This window comes from Neohortaea acidophila (assembly GCF_010093505.1).
Source record: "Neohortaea acidophila strain CBS 113389 unplaced genomic scaffold BDY17scaffold_3, whole genome shotgun sequence".
Classification (NCBI taxonomy): Eukaryota; Fungi; Ascomycota; class Dothideomycetes; order Mycosphaerellales; family Teratosphaeriaceae; genus Neohortaea; species Neohortaea acidophila.
This window is the reverse complement of record NW_022985512.1, coordinates 1,402,834-1,430,351: the sequence shown is the minus strand read 5'-3', so window position 1 is coordinate 1,430,351 and position 27,518 is coordinate 1,402,834. Positions and strand designations below refer to the sequence as shown.

Here is a 27,518-nt window from a genome sequence, read left to right as displayed (position 1 = left end):
ATGAAAGTGGAGTGACAAAAGTGTGTGTATGATTCTGCCAAATTTGCCTATCTATCCAGGAAGCCATATCAAACGGGCCTCAGGCAAGTGGAATAGCAAAGTCAGCGTCAGGAGCGCACATAGAGTCTTCAAGAAGTACACGTATGGCTAGGTCGTCGCCTTCGTCCCCGGCCGCCGCTTATACTTCCTCGGATCCTTCCTACTCATCTTCCTCGGATCCCGCGTCCCCTTTCCGCCCTCCCAAAACCCCCTCCCGCGCCGCCCGATCAACGAAGCATGACAGATCCCACAATCTTCCGGCCGGTAGTTCTGCTCGCGCGAGCAGTACCCGCACAGCATGCGATTCGCCCATTCGTTCGGATGATCTGACTGCGCGTCGTGGCATCGATCGCAGGCAAACACTTTGCCGCAGCAGGAGAAGCGGAACCAGCGGTAGCTTTTGCGGTAGTGGGAGCAGCTGCCTTCTTTGGGGAGGGCGGTGCCGGCGGTGATGCCCAGGTTCTCTTTTGCTTTCTTCTTGCCGGACACCGTGGAGGCGCGGATGGCGGACGCGCTGACTTGGAGGAACTTGACCTCGACGATGCGGAAGGACATCTTTTGATGGCATTCGCGGCATACTGCCATGGCCGAGTCGCCTCGCACTGCGACTACGCCGGGAGCGGGTGAGGGTGTGGAGCATCCGGAGCAGGTGGCGATGAAGCTGCTCGGGAGTAGATCCACAATGATCGCGCCCTCGAGGTCGATGTATCCCGCTCGAACAGAGTTGGCGTGGATCATGTCTGCTCGGTATCTTGCCGCTATCCCAGCTGCACACTTCTTGCAGCTCTCCAGTCGCATCTTGGCATCTTCTCCCGCACTGCGAAGTCGAGCGATGTCTAAGATGTCCTTGCATCGCTCACACTTGACGGTGATGTTAAGAGATACGAGCTCCAGAAGTTCAATTCCGTGCAGTTCCAGACGAGGGAGTGATAGTAGGATGCCTCGTTCGGCCGGCGCGCTTGTGGCAGGCTGATCTGCTGGCGCATCTTCGCCTGTCTCAATGTCCTCATCGGTCGCACTATCTACGGAGCCGTCTTCTTCGTCACTTGAGCTGTCCGAGTCTGGCGCAGCGTCCCATTCGGCCGGACGCTGGATGTAGCGTATATGTGAGTCGCGCGAGTCTACGGCGGCAGTCTGCGGTTGTGATGATTGCGAAAGCGCAGCATCTGTGCTTGCATGAGGCTGTTGCGAAGGAGCCTCTTGCTTGTTTTCCGCAGGGAGGACTGACATCTCCTTCATGTGCTGAATAAGATAGTTGATTTGCTGTGTGAGGGTCGATTCCGGAGTCTGCGCAGCCCGCATTCGAAACGCAGCCGATACTGCGGAAGCCTCTGGAGCCTCGACGTCGAACAGCACTTCGGCTGGTTCAAGAGGATACCGCTGCGGGACGAGTAAGTGAGCTGAGCGGATAGGCTGTAGCGCTTTCGGCCAGGCAGATCGTTTCGGTGAGTCGATGGGAATTGTATAGGAGCCTCCGTCAGACGACTTGACGAATGGCTGCAGTCGAGAGAAGCGGGCCTCGAGTTGTCGAACATGCGATTGACGTGCCTTCTCCGCCGCCACGATCTGCTGGGTGGTGAACACAACACTGCATTCCTCAACGAGCGGAACGGGATTCTCTTGAATCGCGACTTGGCTTCCCTCCGCCGCACTCGATTGTTGAGACCGTGTTTTGTTCGTCACTATCTTAATCGTATCGGCCATTCGACCGGCGAGTATGCTTTCTAGTTGTCGATCAAGCTGATTCATGAGGCTAAGCAAGGTCGTCGTTGGAGACGCCGCAGCAATGCTGTCGAAGCCACGCTCAATGTTGATTTGGAAGCCGCGCGGGATGTCCTTGTTCTTAATCAGAAGCGTCGGCCGTCCGGAGTTGGGGTATGTCGAAGGCACGGTGAGCTGACATTCCAGCGCCTCAATGTCGTAGGGAAAGTCCGGGTCGGAAGGCTTCATGGGGAATTTGAAGACGGTGCTGCCCTCGCTCTCCGTCTGCTCAGGTTGGAATCTTCGCTGGATCTGGTTGAGTTGGAAAGTTCGGGGGTCTACTTTGGGTGTCGGTTTGGAGACAACCTGGTTCTGCCGAGGTGCCGTTTCCACCCTGGTCGCTGGCGGTCTCGATGACTGAGCTGGTTTAGAGATCTTCTTCTGCGCCATGTCTGATGTGCTGTTGGTGTGCGTTGTTTGGGTGCTGTGAATGAATCTACACTGGTCTCCAGATCGACAACCTGGTTGTAGGTTAGTAGGTGGACAAGGCGGAACGATCAATATGGCGTGAGGGATGGTATGAAACAGCTGAACATGGAGCGAGAAGAAATAGACAATGCCATAGATGCGAAGTTCAAGCACAAAGCCTTCATCTGAAGTCTTCGAGACACTGTGAACCGTAATGACTCATGACGAATCACGCTCGTTCATGAAACCCACGACACCCAGCCAAAAAGCTCGAAGACGAAAGGCGAGGTCGAAGTAAATAGACACAGGGAAGAGATGCAAACACAAGACCTACCGTTTGGGGTGTTGTAGAAGCGGCATATGGGTTTCTGTCGGGCGACATGGCCAGTTGCAGCGGCACCATTTGACTCGCCCCCATCGGCTACTGTCGCTGTGCCTGGCCAGTGCGAATGAGCATATGAGGGACAGTGTATGCGCTGTGACACGAGTATGCTTACCGTCTTCCCCAGGATCCGCCATCCTTCATTCCAATGATGGTCAGACTTCGCGCAACACGTGATGAGATGCGGGCGCGAAGGAAGGCAGTCGGCTTGTGGAGGAGGAGGCGACCGCGGCGGAAGTGGCGCCACGCGACGCGCTTGCCTTGGACCCGCCCGCCGCCACCGCACACGCATTCTCTCGCTTTTCTAGCGCCGCGCTGGAACAAGACTCGGGATGCGGAGAGCACTACGAAAGCGCTAGAGGCTCCGCAGGGAACGCGTAATCGATGGACCGAGGATACATGGCAAGGAGGGGGGAAGCGCGTTCTTGCGTGGGAGGAGAAAGGTGGACCGTTGGGAATACTCGGGCCCTCCCCCAAGCCTGCAGGCCGAAGACGCAGGACTAATGAATTACTGAGAATAAGCTCGGCATGGACGCCGGATCACATGCTTTTTGGCCTGCTGCTAATAACGGACTCTCCGGGTCCACGGTCGTGAGAGGGGCTATGTATGGCTCGTGTCAGCTTGCTCCCACCAGACGTCAACGCGGTCTCCCCAACCGGGAAATACCGAAAGGGAAGAGAGGCAAGATATTCTTGGCCGCTCGCTGCTACAATCAATAGTCCCAGGAGCCGCAAGAGTTCCGCCGCACCCGACCGACCCCATTCGCAGACTTCCTCAACGGAGCTGGGAGCTCGCGCTGCCCTGCAGAGCAAAGATGTCGTGCGCGAGTCTAGACGGCCGAGGAGCACAGCAAGATGCACACAAACGCATGAGCGCCGTCTTGGCAAGGGTTAGTCGGGCCTGCTTAAGCGGCGGTGGGTGGGAAGAGTCGTGTATGCACGGCTGAACTTTAGATGGGCGGTCTGGCTATATGGATGGGCCACTTTCACATGCTTCCCGGAGACATGCGAAGGGTGGCGGGCGTAATAATAAGGGCAATACAGTCTCCGCTGCACCTGCACGGGGGGAAACCATGCCAATGAGTGAAAAAGTCTGCACGCCTCGTGTGTTGCAAGAGCATTTTTTGCTGCTAATTATGGTAGGTACATCAACATATGGGGTGAGTGTGCTGCTAAGCCTCCTCTCCCCCTTCCCCCTGCTTTGTCCCGGAGGCCGTCCTCCATTACCACCGTCCCTCGTCTCCTGAGCAGCACCGCGAATAGCAGCACGCTCGCTTCTCTCTGAAGGTATAGTACATTGCGCCCAGTGCCGTGCCACAGATGGGCGGTGACTGAGTCCCTCGGCTGTCGAGTGCGCGTTGAAACAATAAGGTGATATCTTTGCCAATGCTGGTATCATAAGAACAAAATCAGTTTTGTTGCCGCCGGGCCCCAGTGTTGCGCCGTGATAATCCATAGTCGTAGACCGTAAATGAACCGCATGCTGTTCCAGCAGTGGTCTGCTGAGCGGTTCGGGGTAAAAGCATTCGCTGTAACGCTGTATCAAAGTGTGTGGTAACAATAATCAGAAGACTCTTCGCACGCTGCGCTGCCTCACCACCCTCGCGTGTGGTATTCCTGCAGGCCGGCGTGGAAAAAGTCGTTCGTAAATGTCCTGGTGCCATTCTTCGGAGTCAAGAGGGGCACCGGCTCGGGGTGTTGCTTGAGGTTCTTCACATCGTTCGATGTGTGTCGTCGCTTGAAGGATGGAAGATTGGAGGTGCTCTTGTGCTGCCGCTCCCACAACAGATTCTTCCGCAGCGACTCGGTCAGTTCGGTGGAGAGCATGTTGCGCCGCGTGGAGCGGGGCGACATGGCCTGCGGAGAGTGGAGACCGTTGGACGTGGTCATGATGATGGGACGCGCTTCCGAGGTGGGGGCCATGGCGGAGAGCTGAAGCTGTGAGCCTTCCTCGGGTGTACTCGCGAGCGAAGGGCCGCTTGGTGATGTGTGTCGAGAGCGGTGGATGGCCGGGGTGGAGCGGGACGCTGCGTTGGCAAGCGCTCGCGCGCGATCGGGTTCGTGGATGAGGGTGGTGAGGAGAGAGCGTCGCGAGGTGAGTGTTGGCCGGGAGTCTACGCGCTGAAACATGTCCTTTTCGTTGACGGAGGAGTGTGCGCTCTGGTCTTCCGAGTCCTCCCAATCCGATGAGTCGTCGTCGTCCTCTTCGATTGCACTCTCCGACACCTCTTCGTCTTCATCGTCTGATTCGAACACCGGACTGTGCTCGGCTGCTCGACCAATCGCGACTTCCTCCTTGAAGGACGTCTGTTTGCGACCGCTGGAGCTGCTGAGCGTGCTGCCGGGCCGCTTCAAGCTCTCCGAGAGCGCGCTCTTGAACATGTGGCTCTCGAGAGAGCTCTCGTCCTCGCCGGAAGAAGTACCGATGGTGAACATGGGACCCTTCCGCTTCGGCCGGGCGTCAAACTTGCGCGGGGCGGTCTTCAGGATGGGCGTCGGTTGCACGGCGAGGTTGGTCTGCGAGCGGTATGACGACGGCACGCCGCCCGGGTTGAAGCCGCGTATGATGCTATGAGAGCTCATTTCGGTGTTGGAGCTCGCTTCCGAGTCGAAGCTTTGCGACTCTTTGCCCTTGTCCGTGTCGACGGTCGATGTGGAGGACTCGAGCGTTCTGGAGGCAGGCACGGATAGCGAGGGTGCGTGAGAGGTGGTGTCGGAGGCTTCGTCGGTGGCGGTGGTTAGTGTGGTGGTGAGGCCGGAGGGGTCATCGACCGAGGGTGAGGGGGGCGATATTTGTGGCGAGATGCGCGGATGAGGAGTGGTGGAGGTTGGGATCGGCAGTTCGATCGGCTTCTGCTCAAGATCCTTCGTCTGTCGGATGGAGATGACGATTTTCTCCAGGTCGACGGCAGTGATGTGCTTTTCATTCCCGCGATTCGTGAGGGTGTCGGTGCACCGAAGTTCGGGTCGGGCATTAGGTAGGGAGGTGGCGGCGGTGGGGCGACACGGAGCGTCTTGTTCGAGGTCGGACGAGGAGGAGGAGAGAGAGTCGAGGGAGGAGGAGAGATCGGGGACGGGAATGTTGTCCGCTTGCGGTTGTTGAATGGGAATGGGCGGGGGCGAGTTGGGTCGAGACTGCGCGATGCGCTGACAGCAAAAGGTCTCGCGGTTCCACAGCCGCCAGCTGAGGTTCTCCAGGCGCTTTCCATCTTCGACGGCGTGGGATGCTTTGGAAAAGAGCGACCACTGTTGCAGAGAGAAGGGGTGGTTAGCAGGCTGACAATCTGACGCACGGTGATTCGAGCGCGTGGCCGTGGCCGCTTACCATTCCGAACAAGTCCTCCACTCGGCTGGTGTCGACGCTCTGCAGCGCCGGCACCTCGAGCCGCAACAACGAATGTCGTATAGGCATGGTGGGTGAGGGTGAGGATGAGGGAGGGAGGCGGGAGGAAGGGAGAGAGCGAGAGAGAGAAAGAGTGTAGGTGTAAGGCGCGCAAAGGCAAAGGGCCGAGGCAGCGCAGGGTATATCTCAAGACGAGGATCTGCCGCGACGGGCGTCCGTTTGCAGCGGATTGCCCGATTCGATCGATCGGAAGGCCAGTCGGGTGGTCACGAGTCCAGATTCGGGTCGGCGGAGCGTCGTCGTCATTGCTTTGCCCCGAAAGTCTCGCCTCTTCGTTCCTTCCACAACCGTGAATGGATTTTGGTGCAGCAGCGTTCGCCAGCAACAGACACGACAGTGGTCAACGGGGAGCGTGTGCGAGGAAAGGGAATGTGGGCGAGCGGGCAGTACATAAAGGCCCGCCGCAGCGTGACATCTGCGCGCTGCACGCCCCGGATTGGGAGGGCGAGGGAGGGAGAGTGCCGAAGGGGGTGGGCGGATAAAATGCAACGGTCCAGTTCCCTCGTCGCTCCTTCCTTCCCGGCGCTTCCCCTAGCCTTCTCTTCCGACTTCCCCCTGCAGCCCTTGCCGCCCTCCCCCAAACGAAGGACACGACTTCGCCTCCGCTTGGCTACGCCTGATCATGATCATGCCTTCCAGAGTTTAATGGGCTTATTCCTGAGGCGTCACTGCTTTTTCTCCCCAAGACGTATTGCATGTCCTGCTTGGCGTGCGCACACCACGGCCATGCCGCGCGCCAAATCCCATTGCCAACCTCCAACCCGCGCACACGGGCGATGGTTCACCAAGCCTGGCTGCGCCATCGCCCCGTTCCCCGTCTTCCTGCCGCATTTTCGGCGCTCCTCCATCAACTGCCGCATCTTTGCCACCGCGCTGGCTAAAGGCCGCCTGCCTTACCGAGCACCGAAGGCCACCACAGACACGGAACGTGTGTCCATGGCGCAAACGAGATGGCGATCATGTCGGCCTCGTTGCATTTAGCCGGTGTCCCCAACGCACGTGAGAGTCTCGTTTGTCTGGTCCTACTCCCCACCACTACCCGTGCCCAGACACGCCTCAAACGCAAATACTTTTGTCGATTACTCAACTTTTTCCCTGGGCAAGGTAATAAGTCGGAGGACAAGAGCAAAAGTGTGACGAAAATCGTCAGGCGGACGCAAGAAAACCAAGACGAGTCATCTGCCAACCTACCGTGACATCGAACCAGAGAGCGACGGATTTGTGGCGTTCGCGCGGATATTCGTAGCCGCCACTCCCCGCGCCTGGGGAGGCCGCACGTGGCCGGCTTACTTTAATTAGTGGAAACGGGCGGGCGGCCATCGGCTCCACGAGGCGTCTCACTGAGAGAGCAGGCCGGTGGCAGGATGGATGTCTTATCGACACGCTCTCGTCGTGGTCAACACGATTCATTGCCACTCGACTCATCACACTCCGTCGTAATCATGTTGCCATGCTATCCCGTGTCTGGCTCGTGGGAATGTGGATAGAAGGGACGACGGAGGTCCACGCGCCCAGTCGCACGTCACGAGATCACCATTGCAGCTTCAATTGGTCCGACGCGCGGTTTCGACGTGGAACAGCATCGCCGCAAAGCCTATGCACACTCTAACGCAGACCAGGTGATTGATCGCCCACCACTCAAAGACACGTTTCAAACGCGCAAAAATCGCCGTGGCGCAAGAGCTGGCCACACAAAAATGGCCGACGCGAGTCTTCAAAATTGAACACCAAATGAGCGAATCCGTCAATCGTTGGTGGCACTTCGCACTGACGACAGCCGACTCGCTGAATGACTTCACCTGTACTACCTGCTTTCCTGCCAGCTCCTGAAGCTGCGTGGTGTTGCTCGTCATCACAAGACTCCTTTCTATGCACGAGAGCGGTCATCTGCCATCCCAGCCCTGTTCGCGGCAGCGCCGCCTGTCCAATCCCGTCCAACCCACTTCCCCATCTTCCCCCGCAGAGCGGCAAATCGCATTTTAACCGCAATGACATCAATCGGCCCTGTTTGCCAGTCTTTCCCACAAAATCCAGGGACGATCCAATGTCATCGACGGCTCCATAGTCGCCGGCTAATATCCGTTGATCGTGAAGATCGCCCCGCCACCAGTCTTCAAACCCACCGGAGCCTTGTGGAGAGACGAGCCGAAGGGGTTTTAGGCAGGCCTTCCGAAGTCCCTACGACTCTGCCCTTCACAGTTTCCCCACGAAACAGCATTCGCCGGGCGGATATGGGATGCAGCTGTGATCGTCGTTTGTCGATACGGGACGGGGGACACGTCATGGTCAACGAGACCGGGCAGAACTGACGGCCGTATACCACACCCACGGCTGCGTACCGACTGTTGCGAGTCGCAAGCCCAACTGCAAGCCACCACCGCCCCCGGGGCTTGGCCAATTTACCTACATACATGCATGTACCGAGTGGCACAGGAAAAGCCGGGGAAGGTCCCAAACGAGGCGCCTTCCTGGGGTCCTGTGCGATGCAGCTGCGTGGTACAAAAGACCTCACCTTCACCGCTCTCCCAATAGTGACAACATGCGGTGTTCCCGTTGACCGCTTCCGCCGCCCCAAGCGAATACGTCAATCTTGTGCTTCGATCGTTCTGGGCATGCCGTGACGAGGTCTGGAACGCGCAGATCCAGCATCATCCTACGCGACGAGCATACGCATCTGGGCGACTTTACGATGCACGACGGGAATGCGAGATTGAAGTTGAGATCGCGATCGAGATTGATTGATCTGACATTCATTGAGCGTGAGTGATGAATCGCTTCCGAAGCGAAGATGGCTCGGCATATGAGATGCATCGTCAATGTCAAATGCAACCCGTGCATATAGAACCACCGATGAGGCCCCCGATGAACCACCGAGCGACGAGCACTCCTCGTCGCACATGCAATCGAGCGCGCTGAAGTTTTGGACTTCGCTGTGTGCTACATCTTCGATTCCTCTCCTCTATTCCAACCCCCTCCTGATCTCCCCAATCCAACATCAACCCCGTGGATTCCTCGCGGTGACTGATTCGACGCGTCGCACCAATGCATCGGTAACTCGCCGGGGCGCGGCTGCCGACGCACTAGCGGCCAGCCCCGGCGCGGGTGGAAGCTGTTCCCCACGGCTAGCGGACTATCAATCACACATTGCATCCATTCATCCCATCCATCCAACCCCTTCCTTCCATTCCCATCACTCTGTCTCAGGTGTGGCTTTTTGTCATCCACATTCCGAGTCACATGTCGTGGCCTGCGTTAGCAAGGAACGCGGCCCGGATACCTACCTGGTCCTGGTTTAAGGGGATAGTAGGCGCGGGGGTGATGGTTATCCGCGAGACTGTTCTTCCCCTTTCCCCGGGGCGTGGACATTCCAATGCCTGTCCCTTGCTGATTTGATGGGTCTGGCCTTTTTCGGTGGCTCGGGCGTGCGGGGAGATCCCAGGAGGGACAACTCGTTTCGTGTTTCGCTCGAAATGGGATCTCCACTGCAGCAGCCTTGCTGGAGTTGCTCACTGCAGATGGACAATACTGGGTGAACGTTCATGCTATTGGCATTCGGAGATAACACGACAATGAAATGGAAGCTTGAGGCTCGATACTCTTCTGTTTGATCGTCGCTAATGAGGACTCGAATCCCGCAATGCGGCAGACGAGAGGCACACGTTTGCCGTCCTATGGGGGTTACCCTGTCCTGTGCCTACTGCACGTTGGAGTGAGTGAAAGCCGGGTGAAGCACTCCCACCGCGACTTCTAACAGACCAACGTAGGATTTCATCCAAGACAGGCGTGGCGAAACTCCGAAAACCCCCTCTCTTTCATTCATCGCCTCCTCCGTCCAAATCATCTACTCCTGAACTTCATCTGCAGTCGCGGTGCGAAAGACACTGCAGGACATTGCGCGTCAGCCGATCAAGGTCCCTCATCTCCGGGGAAGAATCTCCTGCAAAAATGAATCTCAACAAGCTCCTCGTTTCGAAGAAAAAGGAAGCATCACTTACAGGTGCTGTTCGTAGTAGTCGAGTAATCGCTGGGGACATTTGCGCCGCGCGGTCTCGAGGGGAAAGGTGGTCTTGTGGCCGTCGTTCCACTCCATCAGCACGAGCAGCGACTTGCTCGGGACGCCCGACTTGGGCTTGGTAATGTCGTAGGCCTCCTCGACGATACTGGCCACACGCGCAACGTGATTCTCCCAGGATCCGTCCGGCGGCGTGAATCGCTTCTCGCCATTGGACTTGCGCCCCTTTTTCGCACTGCCGGCATTGGCACTAGGAGAGTCGAACGCAGCAGATGCCGAACGCTTGCCCATGGCTCCTTTCTTTTTATTGCTCGGAGGCTGCGGAGGACCGCCTATGCTCGCATGGTATGCCTCGACGATCTCCAGCGCGTTCTCCCTGTCCCCCATTGTTAGCAATAGCCTCATGCGCCGGTTGCGAGGCATCGCATACAGATTTTTCAGCGGCTCCCACGTGAGGTCTGATTTCTTGTCGTACCCCAGCCACTTGATCTGGTAGATGGTCTGGTCGTTGTCGGTGAAGCCATGCTTGACGATCTTCTCGACGTGATACTCCTCCTCCGATTCATCGTCGTTGTCGTCGTCGTCGTCTTCTACGTCATCCGCCGCCTCCTCTTCCTCTTCCTCGTCGTCGTTCGCATCTTCGTTATTGACGGGAATCTCGCCCTTGGCCGGAATCATATCGGGACCGTCGCTCTCGTTGTCGTCATCGCTCAAAGCCGCTACGCGGGTGTCAGTAGTGCTGCATTGCGAACGATTCGCAGCAATGCGGCTGGACGACTCACGCGGCATGATGGGCGTTGCGAAGAACCCAGATCTCGATGCGCGAGTCTCAGTCTTCCAACTGCGGGAGGAGTGTTAGAGCGCTGTGCGCGCCATGAGGCAATGAAGCGAGTAGTGGTTGCAGGAGCTCCAGGGTCACTCTGCAGCGCGTGGAGTGGAGAAGTCCGTGCGCAGAATTTCGCGCGTCTCCCCGCGAAGAAAATTGAGAAACGGAGGAGCAGTGAGAGACACGGAGCATCATATCACATCACATCACATCGCAACACAACTCAGCTCGACACAACGTACCTCGTCTTGCCAGATCCACGAGCTTGTCCTTGGCCATCAGAACAGTGGAGGTGATTTCGCAGCATATTGGAGAGTGAAAGAGCTGGTTGCTGAGGGTGCAAGGGAAGGTTGAAGCCAGACGAACGGCAGCCTGTGAGGAGTTTGAAAGAAGACACTCCGTGGTGAGAACAAGAGAAGGCACAGACTGCAGATATGGCAGGGAATATGCGTGAGTCTCGCTCGGTGAAGTCATGTGATGCTCAGTTGTGCTGACGATTCCATTTCACTTGACAGAGCTGGACCTCAGTAATGGTATGACCCTCACTTCCACCATCTTTGCTGTAGCAACCACTAACGACAAATTCCACAGCTCAAATAGCAAAAGATGAGAATGGCAGACCCTTCATCATCGTGCGCGACCAAGGCAGAAAGACGCGGACGCATGGCATCGAAGCGATCAAGAACCACATCATGGCCGCCCGCACCGTCTCCAACATCGTCAAGACCTCCCTCGGCCCCCGTGGCTTGGACAAGATCCTCATCTCCCCCGATGGCGACATCACCGTCACCAACGATGGCGCCACCATCCTGGGCCAGATGGAGATTAGCAATCACATTGCCAAACTGCTCGTCAGTCTAAGTCAGAGCCAGGACGCCGAGATAGGTGACGGGACTACGGGTGTGGTGGTGCTGGCTGGCGCATTGCTCGAACAAGCCGCCGATCTGATCGACAAGGGCATCCATCCCATCAGAATTGCCGATGGCTACGATGCGGCGTGCGAGGTGGCGGTGGCAGAACTGGATCGCATATCAGATACTATCGCCTTCTCCCGCGACTCGACCGAGAACTTGCTCAAGGTGGCCAAGACGTCACTCGGGAGCAAGATTGTGTCCAAAGCGCATGATCACTTTGCCAACATTGCCGTCGACGCCGTGCTCTCCGTCGCCGATCTGGAGCGGAAAGACGTCGACTTCGAATTGATCAAGGTGGACGGCAAGGTGGGAGGCGCGCTCGCGGATTCGATGCTCGTCAAGGGCGTGATTGTCGACAAGGACTTCTCGCACCCCCAAATGCCCTCGGAAGTGAAGGACGCCAAGCTGGCCATTCTCACCTGCGCCTTCGAGCCGCCCAAGCCCAAGACCAAGCACAAGCTCGACATCACCTCCGTTTCGGAGTTCCGGGAGCTGCAGAAATACGAACAGACCAAGTTTGCGGAGATGATCAAGCAGATCAAGGACACCGGCGCGAACGTGGTGATATGCCAGTGGGGATTCGATGACGAGGCAAATCACCTGCTGCTCACCAACGAGCTCCCGGCGGTGCGATGGGTGGGAGGACCCGAGATTGAACTCATCGCAATCGCCACAAATGGACGCATCGTCCCGCGCTTCGAAGACCTGACGGCGGCGAAGCTCGGCAAGGCGGGCGTGGTGCGAGAGATGTCGTTTGGCACGACCCGGGAAAAGATGCTGGTGATTGAAGACATTCCCAACTCCCGCGCCGTCACATGTTTCATCCGAGGGAGCAACAAGATGATCATCGACGAGGCGAAACGGTCGTTGCACGATGCTCTGTGTGTGGTGCGGAATCTGGTCAAAGATAATCGGATTGTGTATGGAGGTGGTGCGGCGGAGATTGCTTGCAGCATTGCGGTCGAAAATGCGGCGTACGAGGAGACGGGGCTGGATCAATACTCCATGCGCGCATTCGCCGACGCCCTGGATGCTGTCCCGATGGCGCTGGCCGAGAACAGCGGGCTGAGCCCCATCGAGACGCTGTCGGAGTTGAAGACGAAGCAAGTGAAGGGCGAGGGCAGGGGACGCTTGGGCGTGGATTGCATGCAAACTGGCTCGAATGGTGAGTGATTGCGACGCGTCCGTGGGTTAATGTTGTCGTGCTTGCTAACGCATTACTTGCAGACATGAAGCAGCACTTTGTCATCGACCCGTTAATATCGAAGAGGCAGCAACTGCTCCTCGCCACCCAGCTGTGTCGGATGGTGCTGAAGGTGAACAATGTCATTGTCGCTGGAAGCGAGGAGAACGATTTCTAGAGAAAGGATGTTGGAAGGCCAGGCATTGACTGAAGCATAGCGATGGCGCCGGCGAAAACGATAGACGTACGTTTGACTCACGGCTCAATGTGTAGATGCTGTACGCATACACCTCACCGGAATGTTGCGGCGGTCGTTCAGTATCCACCACTTCCAGCGCCACTCCGACTCATATTGATATATGAAGCACGCCATGAGCTCTGCAATGGGCAAGACCGTTGAAAGGTACGCGGCGAATCACAAGGCGTGCAGTCGGCAATGTCGGCACGCTGGGCGGGAAAATGTTGCATCGGGACCCTCTTCTTCTCACCGCAGCTTTCTAAAGACGCTTCCACGCTATCTACCGGCGAGAGGCCGAATCAAATGGACGGTGGGTCTAAACAGAGTTGCAAGGCATCGCTGTATTTCTTTCTACTCTACGTCTTCTCTCTATCCCGCTTCCCATCTTCACTCTCCCGTATTTCATGCCCCGCCGGCTTTCGAAGGTGATTTTCATCGCTGCGCCGATATCGCACGAGACTTGACCGCACCCCTCCACTACACCCCACCACGGACTGGATGAGCCACAGGCACCAACACACGCTCTCGCAAAGCACCGCGCGATCCGAAGATGTAGATAGCGCGGCGTCGACGTACGTCGCGAGCGCCGAGTCGTCCAAATTCCCCAGTCTGGACGAGGCGCGGCGGGAAGCAGGGCCAGATGGACGAAGACATTATGATGACATTAGCGACGATGGCGAAGACGATCTCGACCTGCAAGAACTCGACCCGCTCGTGCTGCATCCCAACGAGCAAGATGAAGCCCCGCCGCCGCCGCAAGACGCGGTAGCAGTGAAAGAAAAGCCCGTCTCGTGGTCGCAGCTGCCGCGCAAATCCCAACTCACCATCCTCACGCTCGCGCGCCTCTCCGAGCCCCTCGCGCAAACGAGTCTGCAGAGCTACGTCTTCTACCAGCTCAAATCCTTCAAACTGCCCGATGGCTCCTCACCCTCGGACGAAACGGTCGCGCGGCAGGCCGGCATGCTGGCCGCCGCCTTCACCGGCGCGCAATTCACCACCGCCATGTTCTGGGGCCGCATGGCGGACTGGGAGCGCATGGGACGGAAGCGCGTGCTCCTCGTCGGCCTGATCGGCGTGGCGATCGGCAGTCTGGGCTTTGGCTTCAGCCAGACGTTCTTGCAGGCGGTGGTTTGGCGGTGCGTCGGCGGGCTGCTGAACGGCAACATTGGCGTCATGCGCACGATGATTTCGGAGATTATCCGGGAGAAGAAGTACCAGTCGCGCGCATTCCTGCTGCTGCCCATGACGTTCAATGCGGGCGTCATTGTTGGCCCGTTGATGGGTGGGTTGCTGGCGGATCCGGTTGGCAATTATCCTGGACTCTTTGGACCTGGGAGTGCTCTCGGCGGGGAGGATGGAGTATATTGGCTGACCAGGTGGCCGTATGCGCTGCCGAATGTGGTCAATGCCTGCTTCCTGCTCGTAAGCGCGTTGGCGCTGGTACTTGGATTGCAGGAGACGCATTATGCATTGAAAGACCGGCCGGACTATGGCCTGCGCCTCTCGCGGTGGGTGGGAAGCACCATCTTCCGCATCAAACCGAAGCAGGACTACCTCGCGGTCAACAAGCACGACCCCTCCGAAGCAGTCGACATCGAGCGCACGGCCAAAACCCCCAAACCCGCCATCCGCCGCCAGCTCCCCATCCGCCGAATCTGGACGGCCAATGTCCTCTGCGCGCTGCTGTCCCATGGCCTCCTAGCCGTGCATATCGGCACCTTCAGCAACCTCTGGTTCGTCTTCCTCTCCACCTCGCGCTACGACCCTAGCACCAGCGCATCCCACCCGACCCCCCGAGCAACAGACGACCCACCCAACCACTACCGCCCGCACCTCCCCTTCCAATTCACCGGCGGCCTCGCGCTCCCGCCTCCCTCCATCGGCACCGCCCTCGCCATCCTCGGCGTCATCGGCCTCTCCCTGCAACTCCTCCTCTACCCGCGCCTCAGCTTCCGCCTCGGCACCATCCGCTCCCTCCGCTACGCCCTCTGCCTCTTCCCCATCTCCTACGCCCTCGTCCCCTACCTGTCCATCATCCCCTCTACCCGTCCTCCGCCGGGCCCCGCGTCCGGCGCCCTCGTCTGGATCGGCATCACCCTCATCCTCTGCGTGCAAGTCATGGGCCGCACCTTCGCGCTCCCCGCCAATGCCATCCTAGTCAACAATAGCAATCCGCATCCGTCGGTGCTCGGCACGTTTCACGGCATTGCGCAGAGCATTAGCGCGGCTATGAGGACGCTGGGGCCCGCGGTGGCAGGCTGGATCTATTCGATTGGACTGCAAAAGGGAATTGTCGGGTTGGCATGGTGGTGTATGGCGGGGGTGGCGGTCGTGGGCGCTGTTGCGGGCAGGTTTGTCAAGGATGGGGATGGGCATGAGCTTTGGTTGGAGGGAGAGCGGGAGGAGTTGGAGGAGGAAAATGATTCGGCACGGACATAGATTGGGATGGGGCTGTACTTTTGAGTGAGATGCGTACAGGCATGATGCTAGACATGGATAGAGTGAAAGATTACGAATAGACGTTGATGGTCTTGATGAGCCCTCATTTATCTTTTCTCCACGGGTGCAACTAAAGTAGGTTGATGATAAACTAAAGTAGTTTCGAGGACAACTAAAGTACATGTAGTTTTGATGATGAAACTAAAGTAGTTTCGAGGACAACTAAAGTAGTTTGCCAAAATCAACACCCGCTAGCGCCCGCTTCGCAGGTCCAATCAAAAGAAGGAGGAAGGAATCCGTTATATGACGAGGATCAATATGTACAGGCAGTCATTCTATGGACCTGCCTTGTGCTCGCATGTACTCACTCTCCATCGCCAGGAATAGCATCTCGAGAAGGGAAGGACGCTTCAAATGCACCGAAAGTCGCTCCACTTACACACCACTGATATCCCATGCCATGCATCATCATCGATGCTGGTCCATGAACTTTTTATGAAACTCGGCAATGCGATCCACCCAGTCCACGCCCGGGGCGAGGAAAGTCGTGCGGAAATGGAACGTGCCCTCCTCCTGTCCGAAGCCGGAGCCGGGAACGGTGCAGATGCCAGTGGCGTCGAGCATCTCGAGACAGTAAAAGTCGTCGGGGCTCTTGCCCGCCTTCTTGGCTGCATCGATCGCTTTCCGTGGCAAGCGGACCTTGGGAAAGAGATACATGGCGCCCTGAGGATTCTGGCACTCCACGCCTTCCATGTCGCGGAAGGCAGCGTACAATGCTCGAGCGCGGTCGTGGAGGTTCTGGTAGATGGTATCGTATTCCTTCTTGTAGAGCTGGTAGGAGGGCTCGCCTTCGCGAGGTGGGTTCACCATCATTTCCACGAAGCATTGCCCGATGACGGGAGCGCAGAGCATGATAGAGACGAACTTGTAGATTTGTGCGACCACCTGTAGCGTATGTTAGCCGAGTTTGTTTCGATAATAGATGATGCTGGACGTTCTCACCTCCGGATCAAAGCCGACCATTTCGTAGTATCCGCCCCGATGACCGCATTCACCAATCATGCCCTTGCTGATGCTGTGTAGACTGGCCAGCTCGACATTGTCAAAGCGGCCGTCGGAGTTTTTCTTGCTCTTCTGCAGGTCGCGCAGGCACTTTTTGAAGCTCAGAAATTTGCCCTCAAAGACGTTCGTTTGGTAGACCTCGTCGGCCAGCACGACCAACTTCTCCTGCGCCGCCATCTCCAGCACCGCGGTGATGTCTTCGGCAATCAACGAGCCGCCAGTGGGATTGCCTGGGTTAATGACGACGACAGCACGCACATCCACGCCCCGGCCTTTCGCTTCTTGCAATGCGGTCTTGATGCTCTCCACGCTTGTGCCCCAGTTCCTGCTTTCGTCGAGGTAGTACGGCACGAGCTGGGCGTTCAGCAGGCTCAGCGTGGCCGTATACAGGGGGTATTGCGGGATTGGGACGAGGATTCCAGTCTGCGGTGTGGCGCAGATGACCGTCATCAATGCATTGACACCCGAACTCGCTCCCGCACATAGGTAGATGTTGGCGGGATCGGCGGTGTAGCCATCGCGACGCTCAATGAATTCTGCGACGCTCTGCCGAATGCCCGGGGCGCCCTGTGATTGGGAATAGGCACCCACACTCTTGACATCGTCGAGGAGTTTTCGGGCGCGTTGGATGACATCCGGTTTGTAGCCCAGGCTGTTCTTCAGCACGTCCTCCTTCTCCAGCAGCAGCGGATTCTCCAACAAGCTCGCGACCTGGCGAAAGAAGGTGATGGGTTGCTGATCGAGCTGCTGCGGATTGCCAATGTTGGCGCTAATGACGGAGTCGAAGGGGAGCTGCTTGCCCTCGCCTCGGTGCAGCTGGGCACGGTACTGCTCGCTCTTGATTGCCAATTCGCCGCGCACGGCATACTGCGCATTGCGGACATGTGGGTTGACATCGTCGAGTTGCAGGCCCTTGGTGCGGGTTTTGGAGAAGGCTCGTCGCTGGAGGAAGGCGGGGAGCGGGAGTGGGCCCCAAGGCCCGTGTGCGGACATTGCGTAGGTGGAGAGGAAAGGGTGAGGTTGACGGGTCACACGGCGCAAGGGAGAAGAAGATTCGCGACAGCAGTACAACGCCCTTCGTGTGCTGCGAATGCTCATGTCGTGTCGGCAATGACTCAATAAAGAACGCCGCTAAGCCGCCGGCAGCCGGGATTTCGAGGTGGCGCTCAGCATGAGTTGTGGTGGCGGTGATGATGGTGGTGATGTGGGAGCAGAGAGGATGTAGTCTGTAGGAGAGGAGGAGTGAGGTGATTGCGAGAGACGATGAATCATCAATGGGCTGCGTGATAAAAGCGCGCATGAAGTGAGAGACGGACTCGACAGAAAATGGAAGGTGGGGCAGAGTAGAAGCGATGTCGGCAGGCGCGTCCCACCCCACCGCATCCGTTCGACCTCATCACTGCATCGCAACTACGGAGGCTTGAACGATCATGTGTCTTCAGTTCAATGGGCTGTCTCGCATCTCGTCACCAAGTGGAGATGGATCGAATTGAATCCCGCACAATGACGACTGACCAAGTATTTACTGATGACCAGCAGCCATCATGCTCCATCTCAGCCTTGCCAGGCCTTGTCTCGAGGCATATCCGTAGGCATTACCTCTCTTTCTCAATGACCGATGCGCGGGACGCCATCGTTGGCAATGACAGTACCGTATGAAACACGTGACAAGAGACTTCACTTCGGGTGCGCAGCTGCGACTTCCATCATCTCCTACACGCATCTTGCTACACTACAACCACGATGATCCTCTCACAGTTCCATTCTAGCGAACTGCCCTTCAATGTCGTCGGCACGAGTCACACCTTCAACAGCTTGATGCGATTGCCCACCAACCGCCGCTCCGCATCGGGGGCAAAGGGCAAGTTGCATTGGTAGTTCGCACTCTCCCACCGTGAACGGATGTCCGTTGGCACAACGATACCAATGCCCAGTGCTCCTGAATTCGGTCTCCATCGCCGCCACCACTGCTCTCATCTCATCGTTCGACACAGCCGTGTAGAACACGCCGCCATCAAGCATCTTGCGAGTCGGCTCGATCCTCGGCAGCACAGCTCTTGTTTGACTTGGGTGTTCCTTGCATGTCGTCTCGGCAGCATCGAGGTGAGCGAGGGCTTCTGCTATCAATCGCTGCACCATGTGCTCGGCACTGCTCCGATTTGAGGGAACATTCACCTCCATAGCAGCAAAGCGCGCCCAGTAGACGTGCCCTTCGGCCACTCGTGCAACTTGGAACGACTTCTCTGCATCTTGAGTCAATCCCTCGCAATCGGTCCGATTGTGGCTGAAATCCACCTTCAAGTCCTCGGTCTGACCTGCTGGAACAGGGGTTTTGTCGCGGACAGCCAGCACAACGGATAAGATGTTGAGATCGCAGCGGATGGCTAGTGCAGTGGCAAGCAAAGACGCCCTCGTTTGCAGCAAGCTCTGATCGAAGTCAAATGGCGCGATCTCCACCTCTTCACCGGCTTTCCTGCGGCGGACAGCCTCCACCATATCTCGGACTCTTGATAAGGCTGCTCTTCACGCTTGACTGTGTGCAAGTAATGCATGATCTGACGCCGGGCGGAGAAAATGCTGCCGTATCTCTTCGATCCTTGCGTGCTGCGGATTGCCTGGATCCGACGTTGTCTCTCGCCAGTCAAGTGCAGCTTGTGGCTGACCAGCTGCGCTGCTGCTGCTGTATTGACGAGGTTCTCGTGCTCCTTCATCAGAAGCTCAGCCATCGGTCGGTGTTGTGCATTAGACCAGCTGATGAATTTCTTGGTACTCTAATTCAGCTGGGCCCGCCTCACGATGCGTCCATAGCGGCCGATATTCCTCAGGCTTCCACGGCAGTTGGGACAACATTTCAGCTCCTGCTCGGACAAGTTCGGCGCGCGTTGAGCTTGGATAGCAATCGCCAGATCGTTCTCATCCATCTTGTAAAACTTTGCCATGTCCATGAGACCGTCAAGCGTTCTGATGGTAAAGACATGACCACAGTTGAGAACGATGAATGGGTCCTGGTCCAAATCGACATCCTTGTACTCCTTGCACTCCAGGTATTCCACCTGCTGGTGGAATATCTCCTCTTTGCCGCAATTCTGACAGAATTTAGTGGGCGGGCAAACCTCCCCGCACGCAGATGGGCAACGGCAGCCGCAAGCGAGCGACTTTGAACAGCGCTTGGAGCAGGGGACGGGGTCGCAAAGCGCTGCACACGGCATCCCGCAAGCGCTATGCTCGCATTGGGAAGCGCAAACCTCCTCCGCGCATGGCGTGCATGGCTCGTTGCAGCTTTTGGAGCAATGCGAATGGTTGCATGCGTTAGTGTTGACGTGTGTGAGGCTCAGACGAGGAGAAGATAAAAGCACAGAAAGCAAAAGAAAAGATGGAGGCGGAAGCGTGACGACAAAAGAGTGACGAGCAAAAAGGGGACGGGCGGAAGTATGACACCAGGGAGAACATTCGTGTTTGCCGTTTGTCGAAGTTTCGGCTCGATGCATGGACCGGCAAGGATTCAGCGCGCATGTGCAGACGGGAAGCCTGAGACGCCAGGCACAAGGCATAAAATTGACAGTCAGCAGATCGTAGTGCACACATGAATGACCGATCGGGCTTGGGGGACACTCATTGAGTTTGGAACATATGCAAGTACCCTACGAATGTCTCGTTCAGGCAGAAAATCTACCGCTGTCGTCCTCCGGCTACGTCTTGACCGAGCTGCAGCGTTACACGTTAGCAAGACCAAAATCAACCTGAGCAAAAGGGAAAACATACTCTATACCCCCCAATCTTCTCCCACTCCACCCTCTGCCTCGTGACGGGCAGTTGTCTTCTCAACCCCTTGAAGCTCCCCTCCGACAGGGAGGTAAAGCCACGATTGAGCTCCTCCTGGAATCGGTTTTCCGCCTTTGCAATCTCCCTCGCAATGCCGTCGGCCCCATTACTCCCTCCAAGCTCCACCTTCTTCGACGTGCTCATGCGAACATTGCCGTCTTCGTAGTAGTGCACATCCACTTTGATTTCGCCGGACGCCGAGCTGGACGAGGGATTGACAATATACGTTGACCGCCATCTTCCGTTCCAGAAGTTCTGTGGGCTGTATTTATTCGCGACGAGGAGGATTGCGATCGCGGAGTCGGATTGGACGGGGAAAATGCCTATTGTGGAAGAGGGGAAGTGCTCGGCTGTGGCATTGGTGAAGGATCTTTGCAGAGACCGGATGAAGTCGGCATGCTGTGATTCTAATGGGTGTTGTTGCGCACCCGAGGCTTTCTGAAAGAACATCAGGTGATTGCATTTTTCTTTGGGGCTCGGGACTGGGCGCCTACCTGCGAAGCGTGATCGACTTCGAAAGACGTCTGGCTCGCGGTGTCGAAGTACCTTCCGTCTCCCAATGAGTTGTGCTCGCTTATCAGGACCTATACAGTCTCAGCCATGATCATTACTCCTCCCTAACAGCATCATTACCGGTTCACTGCCGCCCGGCAGGGTCACCACCGTATACTGCTCTTCATTGTACTTCTTGAACGCAGGATCGAGCGATTGGACGATGGAAGGATCGGCGAGGGCTTTGATGTCTATTCTGGCTTCAGTATGCGCGGTCAAAGGTGTTTGCAAGGCGAGATGTACCGGCTACGACGTTGGAGAGCTGTTGTCGTCAGCACCTCACTCTAGCGGGGAAGGGAACATCCTCTACCAACCTCTCCGGGGGGTGCGGATTCCACAAACGAAGCTACTGTCGCTTGTTTGGAAGCCATTTTGCAGAATGCAAATTCACGGGCATTCGTCAAGAAAAGAGCGTGAGAGGTGTAGTCAATGGCGGTGGAGATGGAAGCCTGGGGAGGCATGAAGTTGACCAAGTCAATTCGGGCAGGTTTGACGTGGGGCTGCTGCCTGAGGCACCCAGACACCCGACGACATCGCAAAGATCAGGCAGGTCAAGAACGAGCGATTCGATGAAACTGTAGAGCAATTCAATCTATCGTTCTTTTCGGACTGAATGATTGCCATAGTCCATGTGATACCCAACGCGCCAATACGATCAGATGAGCGAAAGGCTCAGATATCGTCACTAAATACACAACTGCCAGCAAGTCTACCATCCCTCCCACCTAGCGCCGTCGTACAACAATAAAAATCAGCTAGAAGGAGATGACGAGCTTGTCACAGGAGGGCCGAAAGATTGCGGTCTACCATAATACCCTCCCCAGCCGCACTGCGAGCAATCGTTCTGTGTCACCGTCGAAGTCGTCGTCACCGTAACCGTGCTCACGATGGCGGTGGTGCAAGAATGGTGCTTGTGCGGGAATGGACCTCCAGTACGGTTTGCGTTGGGCTGGGAGAATGAACCTGTGCCGGATGGGGATGAAGTGGAATGATGGTTCGGCGGGATTGGGCTCCCAGTTCGATTACTCTCGGGCTGGGAGAATGTTCCGGTACCCCATGGGCTCGATGTGGTCCATGGTCCCCCGGTTCGATTTCCGTTAGGTTGAGAGAATGAACCTGTGCCCGAGGGACTCGACGTAGTGGTCGGCCCGCTCGGTGTCGTCCATGGACCCCCAGTTCGATTGCCGTTGGGTTGAGAGAATGCACCGGTACCCGATGGGCTTGTCGTAGTGGTAGGACCGGTCGGCGGCGGGAACGGGCTCGCGGTCCGATTCCCCATAGGTTGAGAGAAAGTCCCGTTGCTCGCCGTTGAAGGAGAACCTGTTCCCGTACTGACTGGACCCACTGTGGAGGAGCTCGTGGTGGGAGAGCTTGTCGGGGACGATGGCTGGTGGTATGAGTAATATCCGTGGTTAGTGGTTGGGAACGGAGGAGGGCTAGATGTCGGACTTGAAGTGGACGATGGGAATGGACTTCCGGTTCGATTGCCGTTGGGTTGAGAGAAGGTCCCGCTTGAAGACGAGGTGTTCGTCATGCTGACCGGTCCAGAAGGAGAGGAGGATGCGGACGTTGGAGATGAAGTGGGCGGCGGGAATGGACTTCCAGTCCGATTTCCCATTGGCTGCGAGAAGCCTCCGCTCGGCGACGAGGTGTTTGACACACTCATCGGCCCAGACACAGAGGACTGCGAAGAGGGCGTATAGTATTGCTGTCCCGTGGTTGGGAAGGGAGGTGGACTCGAGGTGGTTGGTGAAGAAATAGGCTGGGCAGTCCTGTTGCCGCCCCCTTGCGAGAACGAGCCAGACGTTACTTGACCTCTGATGGTCGTTCCCGTGCTGAACGCTGTTGCGTAGGTGTTTGTCACGGCGCTTTGAGGGGTACCGGTCGGAGCACTGCGAGTGGTCGAATTTGGGTAGGAGTAAGACGAAGTGATATTGCCGGCGCTCGTTTGGGGCGGGCTGCCACTGGCGCCGCCACTGCTGGCTCCTCCGGTCTGGAAGCTATAATAATGAGTGGTCGCAGTCGAGTGAACCTCGGAGCCTTGGGCGTTATATGTCTGGTTGCTGATCACCTCCGTAACATTGTAGCCCGAGGGAGTGTTCGTTGTTGTGTTCGACACAGTGATGATACTGTACCCACCATCGGAGCCTGGCTGCTCGGAGGACGAACTATCGGTACTGTTGACGATGACGAACCCGGTTTCCGTGGCTCCGTACACCGAAGTTGCGCGGGCCCATGTTTCCGTGTAGCTGGTGTAGTATTCCGAAATCCAGCTTCCGTTGGAATAAGTTGTGGCAAAGGTGTAGCCAGTGCCCGAGGAGTAAGTGCTGCCGTCCGATACATAAGTGGAGTAGGATGTAATCGGAGCGTTCTCCAGCAACCCACTCCTCACTCGAGTCGGGGGGACGGTTGACATGGAGGTAGAGCTGTTGCTCATGATCGACTGCATCGACGAGCTCATTTGCTGGGGATCTCCAGTAGAGCTAGGCCCCGAGAAGGGGGCGGGTGACGTGGCACTACCATTGGTGACACCGAGTTGGACGCTTTGTAGAATGGCAGTGTCGATTCCGTCAGAAGCAAAGGGCTGGCTGGCGCTCGACTTCAAGTGGCAATTGCCTCCCCCGGGAGAACCTGCAGCTCCATAGTAGGAAACACCTTGGCAAACAGGGCCGTCGAATTGGTAGTTGACCGAAGAGCACGCAGCGATACATTCGCCGAGGGTGTCGTAGTTGAGCACATTGTAGAAATCGGCATCGCCGAGGATGGTGTTACACAAGATTGTGTACTCAAAGTCCTCGGATTGGACCATCTGCTGGAAGAGGGTGCCATTGGCTTGCGGACAAGCAATCGCTGTGCCAGTTGGCACTGCACCAGTTGAAGTTGCACCGGTTGGCGCACCTCCGGATGGAGCGGCTCCAGATGGTGCTGCTCCGGACGATGGCATGGTAGTTGGGGATGTAGGGTTTGCCGTAGATCCTCCAGTCCCAGACATCGGAGCCGGCGAAGTCGTCGTGGTATCACCGCCGGTTGGATTGGGTGTAGGAGCACCGTCGGTCACGGTGACGGTGCTGGTGGACTCGGTGATTGTTGTGTTCACGGTAGCATATTCTTCGACGAAGGCATTAAGCGTGCGAGTCTACAGCGCTGATCAGTATCCTCGTCAACGTACTCCGGCCACACCAACTTACGACTGCGGGCATGGTAGAGGTCTCTACGATGGTAGGTCCAGAATAATCGTGGCAATAACAAGCGCTGGAAAAGGCAGAGGAGATGGACGAGCTCGCTCCGCTGCCGGAAGTACTGCTTGTCGATGCAAATCTCCTGAATGCATCCTTGATCCGTCGCTCACGAGCATGTGGTTTGGGGATGATGGCTTCCTTGGCCTCTCGTTTCGATGGAGATCCGCCGGCGGTGTAGGTGACAGTGACTGTGGTGAGAGGCGTGACGTAGTCTACATCGGTGGTGGTGCCACGGATTTCCGTTGAGAGAAAATTGGTAAAGGTACTGCACTCGAGTCAGCATGTATCGTATCTTCGATATTGCTCCTCCACTCACCTGGTTGGAGCGTAATCGACGATGGTCGTGGTGTCCGGCAGGTCCAAAAAGACCTGGCAAAATTCTTCGCCGTAGGAGGTTGCGGTGAAGTTGTAGTAGTCATCTTCGTAGCAGATGAAGTCGTCTTGCCTGGATTCAATGCTTCGCCGTAATGAGCGAGCGAACCACTGTTTGACGCCGCCCAGGAAAGTCAAGTCCTGATCTGGCTCTCTGGAGATGAGGTCTCGATACGAGTGTGCAACTCGAGCAAAAGAAGGATGAGTGAGGGACAGGCACAAGGCCCCAACGAAGAAGGAGCGCATGTCGGAGTTCCAAGAGAATGAGTGACAATTGGAGACTCGGTAAAACGAATGCAGTAGCCGTAAAGGAGTGACTGAGGATAGTGTTTCGGTGGAGGATGAAGACCGAGCAGCGAAGGCGATGCTGGATATGCTTTATACAACAGAGTCTGTGGGATACTTTGCCGATCGGTCTCCCTCTGGACTCTCCACCTCAATGACGAGATAGCAGCTTGCCTTGCAGGAGGTGATGGGAAGGACGTCTTGCCAACAGCTCGGGAATGAGTATGAAGGTGAATGAAAGGGACACGAACCTGGTTGATCCACTGCAGGCCTTGCGGAAGGGTAGAAAGCTTCCCAGCTCCCGGTGAATCCTCGCCCAGAGCCAGCCTTTACGTGACGTCGAGTGTTGAGTCTTGGCTCCATTCCGAGGGTCTGGAGGCACGTAGACGCGCTCTCCTTGCTGAAACGAGCTGGTTGGGCATCCAGGGGCCTTGCATGTCCCCCATTCTCAGGTTTCAATCAAGGGAAATTCGAGGAATGCAATACACCGACAGTCAGACAGAGCAAAGAATGGGTGTGATGACGTCTTGTGAGCGAGAAGTCAAACGAAAGTCTGCGTTACCTGACCTACATGATCGTGGGAGGTCCACCAAGCGGGTAAAGGAAAATATACACGCCGATGATGCTCTTGAATGGTGGTTTCCAAGATAGGAGGCCTGAGGCCAAAGCGGAATGAAGCCAGCCACGACTTTTGGCAGCAAAGGTGGGTCTCACACGACATGCCTTCCAGCCTCCCCATCACTGCCAATCTCGACGGCGCAAAGAATGGAGTTGCGACAGACGCCGCATTAAAGCCACATTCTTGATGGGAATCTGTGCGTCCTGTCTCGGACTGCAGCGGAGCCCCTCGCAGGATGTGAGTGCCGCCCGACACCCCCGACCGATGGCTGCAGACTGACACATGCCACTAGAACAACGAGACCGATCCGCTCCTTGACGACCAACACGCCCAGTATGGGGGCGTCGGTGGGGAGGAAGTGTCGCAGCCGGATGAGGAGGAGCTCAGGAGGGCAAGAGAGGAGTTGGAGCAGATAACGGCAGAGGCTTCGGAGTATGTTGCGATCGTGCTTCCATTGGTCGCTGCGCTTGTCTGACGCTGTGACGCAGTAACATGATCGATGTCTTGCATCCCGAAACCGCCGATCTGCACCAGCGCTTTGCTCACTACACCACCCGTCACACACTTGCCCGATTAGGGGACCCTTTCCGCACGACGCCGAGGGCCGAACCAAACGAAAATGAGGAGGAGGATGAAGATGCCTGGCTAGAAAGCGTGCAAGCTGCGGTGGGAGGGGACGCAGCGGCGACCAAAGCTGTCGAGCACGGTGGCCTGCTCATCGACCCCAGTCAACTTCGAGTGGAGGCTACGACATCTGCTGGCAAGAAGGCATACAAAGGCCGACTTGAATAGAGCCTCGCGCCTCCCGTGTTTGCTCCTTAGTAAGATACCCTTTCGCGGGCGAGTGTATTCATCCCTGTATAGTTAGAGAACCATCTACAAGGCTTCCAGTCAACCTCAGCGACCTTCGTTTGCCTCGTAGGTTTCGCTTCCCAATCAACCACGGCCGCCAGGCAACAAGGCAGCCACACGTGACCAACGTTTTACATGTGAGGGCTGACGCCCCGTTGCTCTTCCACAACACTCGCAGCTTGGTCAAACAACGCTCAAGCGGACAACACACCCTCGATGGCCAAGAAGGCGTCGTTTCTCAGCCTCCCCGGCGAGCTTCGGAACGAGATCTACGATCTCTATGTCTCGTCGATGACTCTCCAGGTCCGCGAGGGCGCCGCCGTGCCACCAGCACTCACGCGCGTGAGCCGCCAGGTCCGCGCAGAATTCACCTCCGTCCTTCACCAGCACACCTTCGACACCGCACCAGTGGAGATCCGCATCATTGACTGGGACACGAGCCACGTCGTGCCCTTTCTTCAAAAGCTCAAAGACCACAGCAGCGGCACGACGCGCCATCTCAAGCTCTACATCAATTTAACCACACTTTACGCCGCCATTCCTCCGAACGATACCAGTGGTATCAGGACGTGCGACTCGCGCTGGGTTGGTACTTCGAGGACCCCGAGCGCTACCAACAACTCCTCGAAAAGTTCCGCAGCTTTGACTCCCTGCGCATGCGACTTGGCGACCAGTTCTTCGACATTGACCACGTCTTCCGCTTGGCACCGTCGCTGTTCGATAGGGCGTCTCGTGGCACTCGCAAAGCCCTCTCGGCTCAATTCTACGCCGGACTCGAGGTTCCAGGGACACAAGGGTCTTCGAGGCCGAAAGTTCTGCATTCCTATCTCGAGAAGAAATTCATGCTGGCCAGGGAAAGGGCGGAGGACGCACAGGACTTCATCAGGAGCTACTGGGCAAAGCATGCGATGTGGAACGAAAAGCTGAGGCAGATTCAACACCGAGCACGAATGGAGATTGAGGAACAGCAGAGGTTCCGAGAATTCGAACGTCAGAACCGGTTTCTCGAAGTGCGCCACGCCCTTGCCTTGTTTCGCATCGAGGCGACTGCGGACGAACTCGCCGAGTTGCAAGCTACCCTCTTGTGAAAAGCACGAGGAGCAAGTGGCT

The 27,518-nt window shown here is 56.9% G+C and overlaps 12 protein-coding genes across 12 annotated transcripts; 5 read left to right on the top strand and 7 right to left on the bottom strand.

Annotated features, from left to right (window-relative positions):
- Positions 1-7: 7 nt before the first annotated feature.
- Positions 8-3,140, bottom strand: BDY17DRAFT_293739 (uncharacterized protein). Its single transcript, XM_033733029.1, has 3 exons — positions 2,706-3,140; positions 2,543-2,644; positions 8-2,261 (listed from the first exon to the last, which is right to left on the bottom strand). The coding sequence occupies exons 1-3, from the start codon at positions 2,725-2,727 to the stop codon at positions 148-150; spliced, it is 2,238 nt and encodes a 745-aa protein (XP_033592073.1). The 5' UTR covers positions 2,728-3,140; the 3' UTR covers positions 8-147.
- A 628-nt stretch (positions 3,141-3,768) lies between these two features.
- On the bottom strand, positions 3,769-6,330 carry BDY17DRAFT_105042 (uncharacterized protein). Its single transcript, XM_033729152.1, has 2 exons — positions 5,916-6,330; positions 3,769-5,836 (listed from the first exon to the last, which is right to left on the bottom strand). The coding sequence occupies exons 1-2, from the start codon at positions 6,000-6,002 to the stop codon at positions 4,184-4,186; spliced, it is 1,740 nt and encodes a 579-aa protein (XP_033592072.1). The 5' UTR covers positions 6,003-6,330; the 3' UTR covers positions 3,769-4,183.
- A 2,479-nt stretch (positions 6,331-8,809) lies between these two features.
- Positions 8,810-9,289, top strand: BDY17DRAFT_308867 (uncharacterized protein; the record flags this gene model as incomplete). The annotated part of the gene is made up of 1 exon (XM_033735258.1): positions 8,810-9,289. The coding sequence occupies one exon, from the start codon at positions 8,810-8,812 to the stop codon at positions 9,287-9,289; it is 480 nt and encodes a 159-aa protein (XP_033592071.1).
- Positions 9,290-9,577: 288 nt separating this feature from the next.
- BDY17DRAFT_293727 (uncharacterized protein) lies at positions 9,578-10,895 on the bottom strand. Its single transcript, XM_033733028.1, has 4 exons — positions 10,788-10,895; positions 10,436-10,724; positions 9,989-10,381; positions 9,578-9,930 (listed from the first exon to the last, which is right to left on the bottom strand). Exons 1-4 carry the CDS (start codon positions 10,792-10,794, stop codon positions 9,900-9,902), a joined length of 720 nt encoding a protein of 239 aa, XP_033592070.1. The 5' UTR covers positions 10,795-10,895; the 3' UTR covers positions 9,578-9,899.
- A 128-nt stretch (positions 10,896-11,023) lies between these two features.
- BDY17DRAFT_293725 (t-complex protein 1 subunit epsilon) lies at positions 11,024-13,437 on the top strand. Its single transcript, XM_033733027.1, has 4 exons — positions 11,024-11,281; positions 11,347-11,364; positions 11,423-12,910; positions 12,973-13,437. The coding sequence occupies exons 1-4, from the start codon at positions 11,266-11,268 to the stop codon at positions 13,104-13,106; spliced, it is 1,656 nt and encodes a 551-aa protein (XP_033592069.1). The 5' UTR covers positions 11,024-11,265; the 3' UTR covers positions 13,107-13,437.
- On the top strand, positions 13,438-15,835 carry BDY17DRAFT_293723 (major facilitator superfamily domain-containing protein). The gene has a single exon (XM_033733026.1). It carries the CDS (start codon positions 13,665-13,667, stop codon positions 15,603-15,605), a length of 1,941 nt encoding a protein of 646 aa, XP_033592068.1. The 5' UTR covers positions 13,438-13,664; the 3' UTR covers positions 15,606-15,835.
- Positions 15,836-16,073: 238 nt separating this feature from the next.
- On the bottom strand, positions 16,074-17,660 carry BDY17DRAFT_248173 (pyridoxal phosphate-dependent transferase; the record flags this gene model as incomplete). Its single annotated transcript, XM_033730886.1, has 2 exons — positions 16,074-16,550; positions 16,608-17,660. The coding sequence occupies 2 exons, from the start codon at positions 17,658-17,660 to the stop codon at positions 16,074-16,076; spliced, it is 1,530 nt and encodes a 509-aa protein (XP_033592067.1).
- Positions 17,661-18,373: 713 nt separating this feature from the next.
- Positions 18,374-19,301, bottom strand: BDY17DRAFT_104923 (uncharacterized protein). The gene has a single exon (XM_033729151.1). It carries the CDS (start codon positions 19,161-19,163, stop codon positions 18,420-18,422), a length of 744 nt encoding a protein of 247 aa, XP_033592066.1. The 5' UTR covers positions 19,164-19,301; the 3' UTR covers positions 18,374-18,419.
- Positions 19,302-19,438: 137 nt separating this feature from the next.
- Positions 19,439-21,412, bottom strand: BDY17DRAFT_322332 (F-actin capping protein alpha subunit-domain-containing protein; the record flags this gene model as incomplete). Its single annotated transcript, XM_033736791.1, has 7 exons — positions 19,439-19,753; positions 20,361-20,372; positions 20,430-20,927; positions 20,984-21,073; positions 21,123-21,232; positions 21,285-21,303; positions 21,356-21,412. The coding sequence occupies 7 exons, from the start codon at positions 21,410-21,412 to the stop codon at positions 19,439-19,441; spliced, it is 1,101 nt and encodes a 366-aa protein (XP_033592065.1).
- Positions 21,413-21,616: 204 nt separating this feature from the next.
- BDY17DRAFT_293713 (uncharacterized protein) lies at positions 21,617-22,542 on the bottom strand. The gene has a single exon (XM_033733025.1). It carries the CDS (start codon positions 22,318-22,320, stop codon positions 21,793-21,795), a length of 528 nt encoding a protein of 175 aa, XP_033592064.1. The 5' UTR covers positions 22,321-22,542; the 3' UTR covers positions 21,617-21,792.
- A 3,200-nt stretch (positions 22,543-25,742) lies between these two features.
- BDY17DRAFT_322330 (uncharacterized protein) lies at positions 25,743-26,348 on the top strand (the record flags this gene model as incomplete). Its single annotated transcript, XM_033736790.1, has 3 exons — positions 25,743-25,793; positions 25,849-25,988; positions 26,045-26,348. The coding sequence occupies 3 exons, from the start codon at positions 25,743-25,745 to the stop codon at positions 26,346-26,348; spliced, it is 495 nt and encodes a 164-aa protein (XP_033592063.1).
- Positions 26,349-26,624: 276 nt separating this feature from the next.
- BDY17DRAFT_308859 (uncharacterized protein) lies at positions 26,625-27,496 on the top strand (the record flags this gene model as incomplete). Its single annotated transcript, XM_033735257.1, has 2 exons — positions 26,625-26,977; positions 27,049-27,496. The coding sequence occupies 2 exons, from the start codon at positions 26,625-26,627 to the stop codon at positions 27,494-27,496; spliced, it is 801 nt and encodes a 266-aa protein (XP_033592062.1).
- Positions 27,497-27,518: the final 22 nt, after the last annotated feature.

Excerpts from the sequence above, each read along its gene's own strand:
- BDY17DRAFT_104923 (XM_033729151.1), bottom strand. The coding sequence starts at position 19,163 with ATGGTGGAGGCTGTCCGCCGCAGGAAAGCCGGTGAAGAGGTGGAGATC.
- BDY17DRAFT_293727 (XM_033733028.1), bottom strand. Across the intron at positions 10,382-10,435 it reads TGGGAGCCGCTGAAAAATCT|GGAGAACGCGCTGGAGATCG; the intron begins GTATGCGATGCC and ends AATGGGGGACAG. Across the intron at positions 9,931-9,988 it reads GACTACTACGAACAGCACCT|GAGATTCTTCCCCGGAGATG; the intron begins GTAAGTGATGCT and ends TCATTTTTGCAG.
- BDY17DRAFT_293725 (XM_033733027.1), top strand. Across the intron at positions 12,911-12,972 it reads CATGCAAACTGGCTCGAATG|ACATGAAGCAGCACTTTGTC; the intron begins GTGAGTGATTGC and ends CATTACTTGCAG.
- BDY17DRAFT_293739 (XM_033733029.1), bottom strand. The coding sequence starts at position 2,727 with ATGGCGGATCCTGGGGAAGACG. Across the intron at positions 2,645-2,705 it reads GGCGGATCCTGGGGAAGACG|GCACAGCGACAGTAGCCGAT; the intron begins GTAAGCATACTC and ends CGCACTGGCCAG. Across the intron at positions 2,262-2,542 it reads CTTCTACAACACCCCAAACG|GTTGTCGATCTGGAGACCAG; the intron begins GTAGGTCTTGTG and ends ACCTACAACCAG.
- BDY17DRAFT_293723 (XM_033733026.1), top strand. The coding sequence starts at position 13,665 with ATGAGCCACAGGCACCAACACACGCTCTCGCAAAGCACCGCGCGATCC.
- BDY17DRAFT_105042 (XM_033729152.1), bottom strand. The coding sequence starts at position 6,002 with ATGCCTATACGACATTCGTTGTTGCGGCTCGAGGTGCCGGCGCTGCAG. Across the intron at positions 5,837-5,915 it reads TGGAGGACTTGTTCGGAATG|TGGTCGCTCTTTTCCAAAGC; the intron begins GTAAGCGGCCAC and ends TCTCTGCAACAG.
- BDY17DRAFT_293713 (XM_033733025.1), bottom strand. The coding sequence starts at position 22,320 with ATGGGGAATCGGACCGCGAGCCCGTTCCCGCCGCCGACCGGTCCTACC.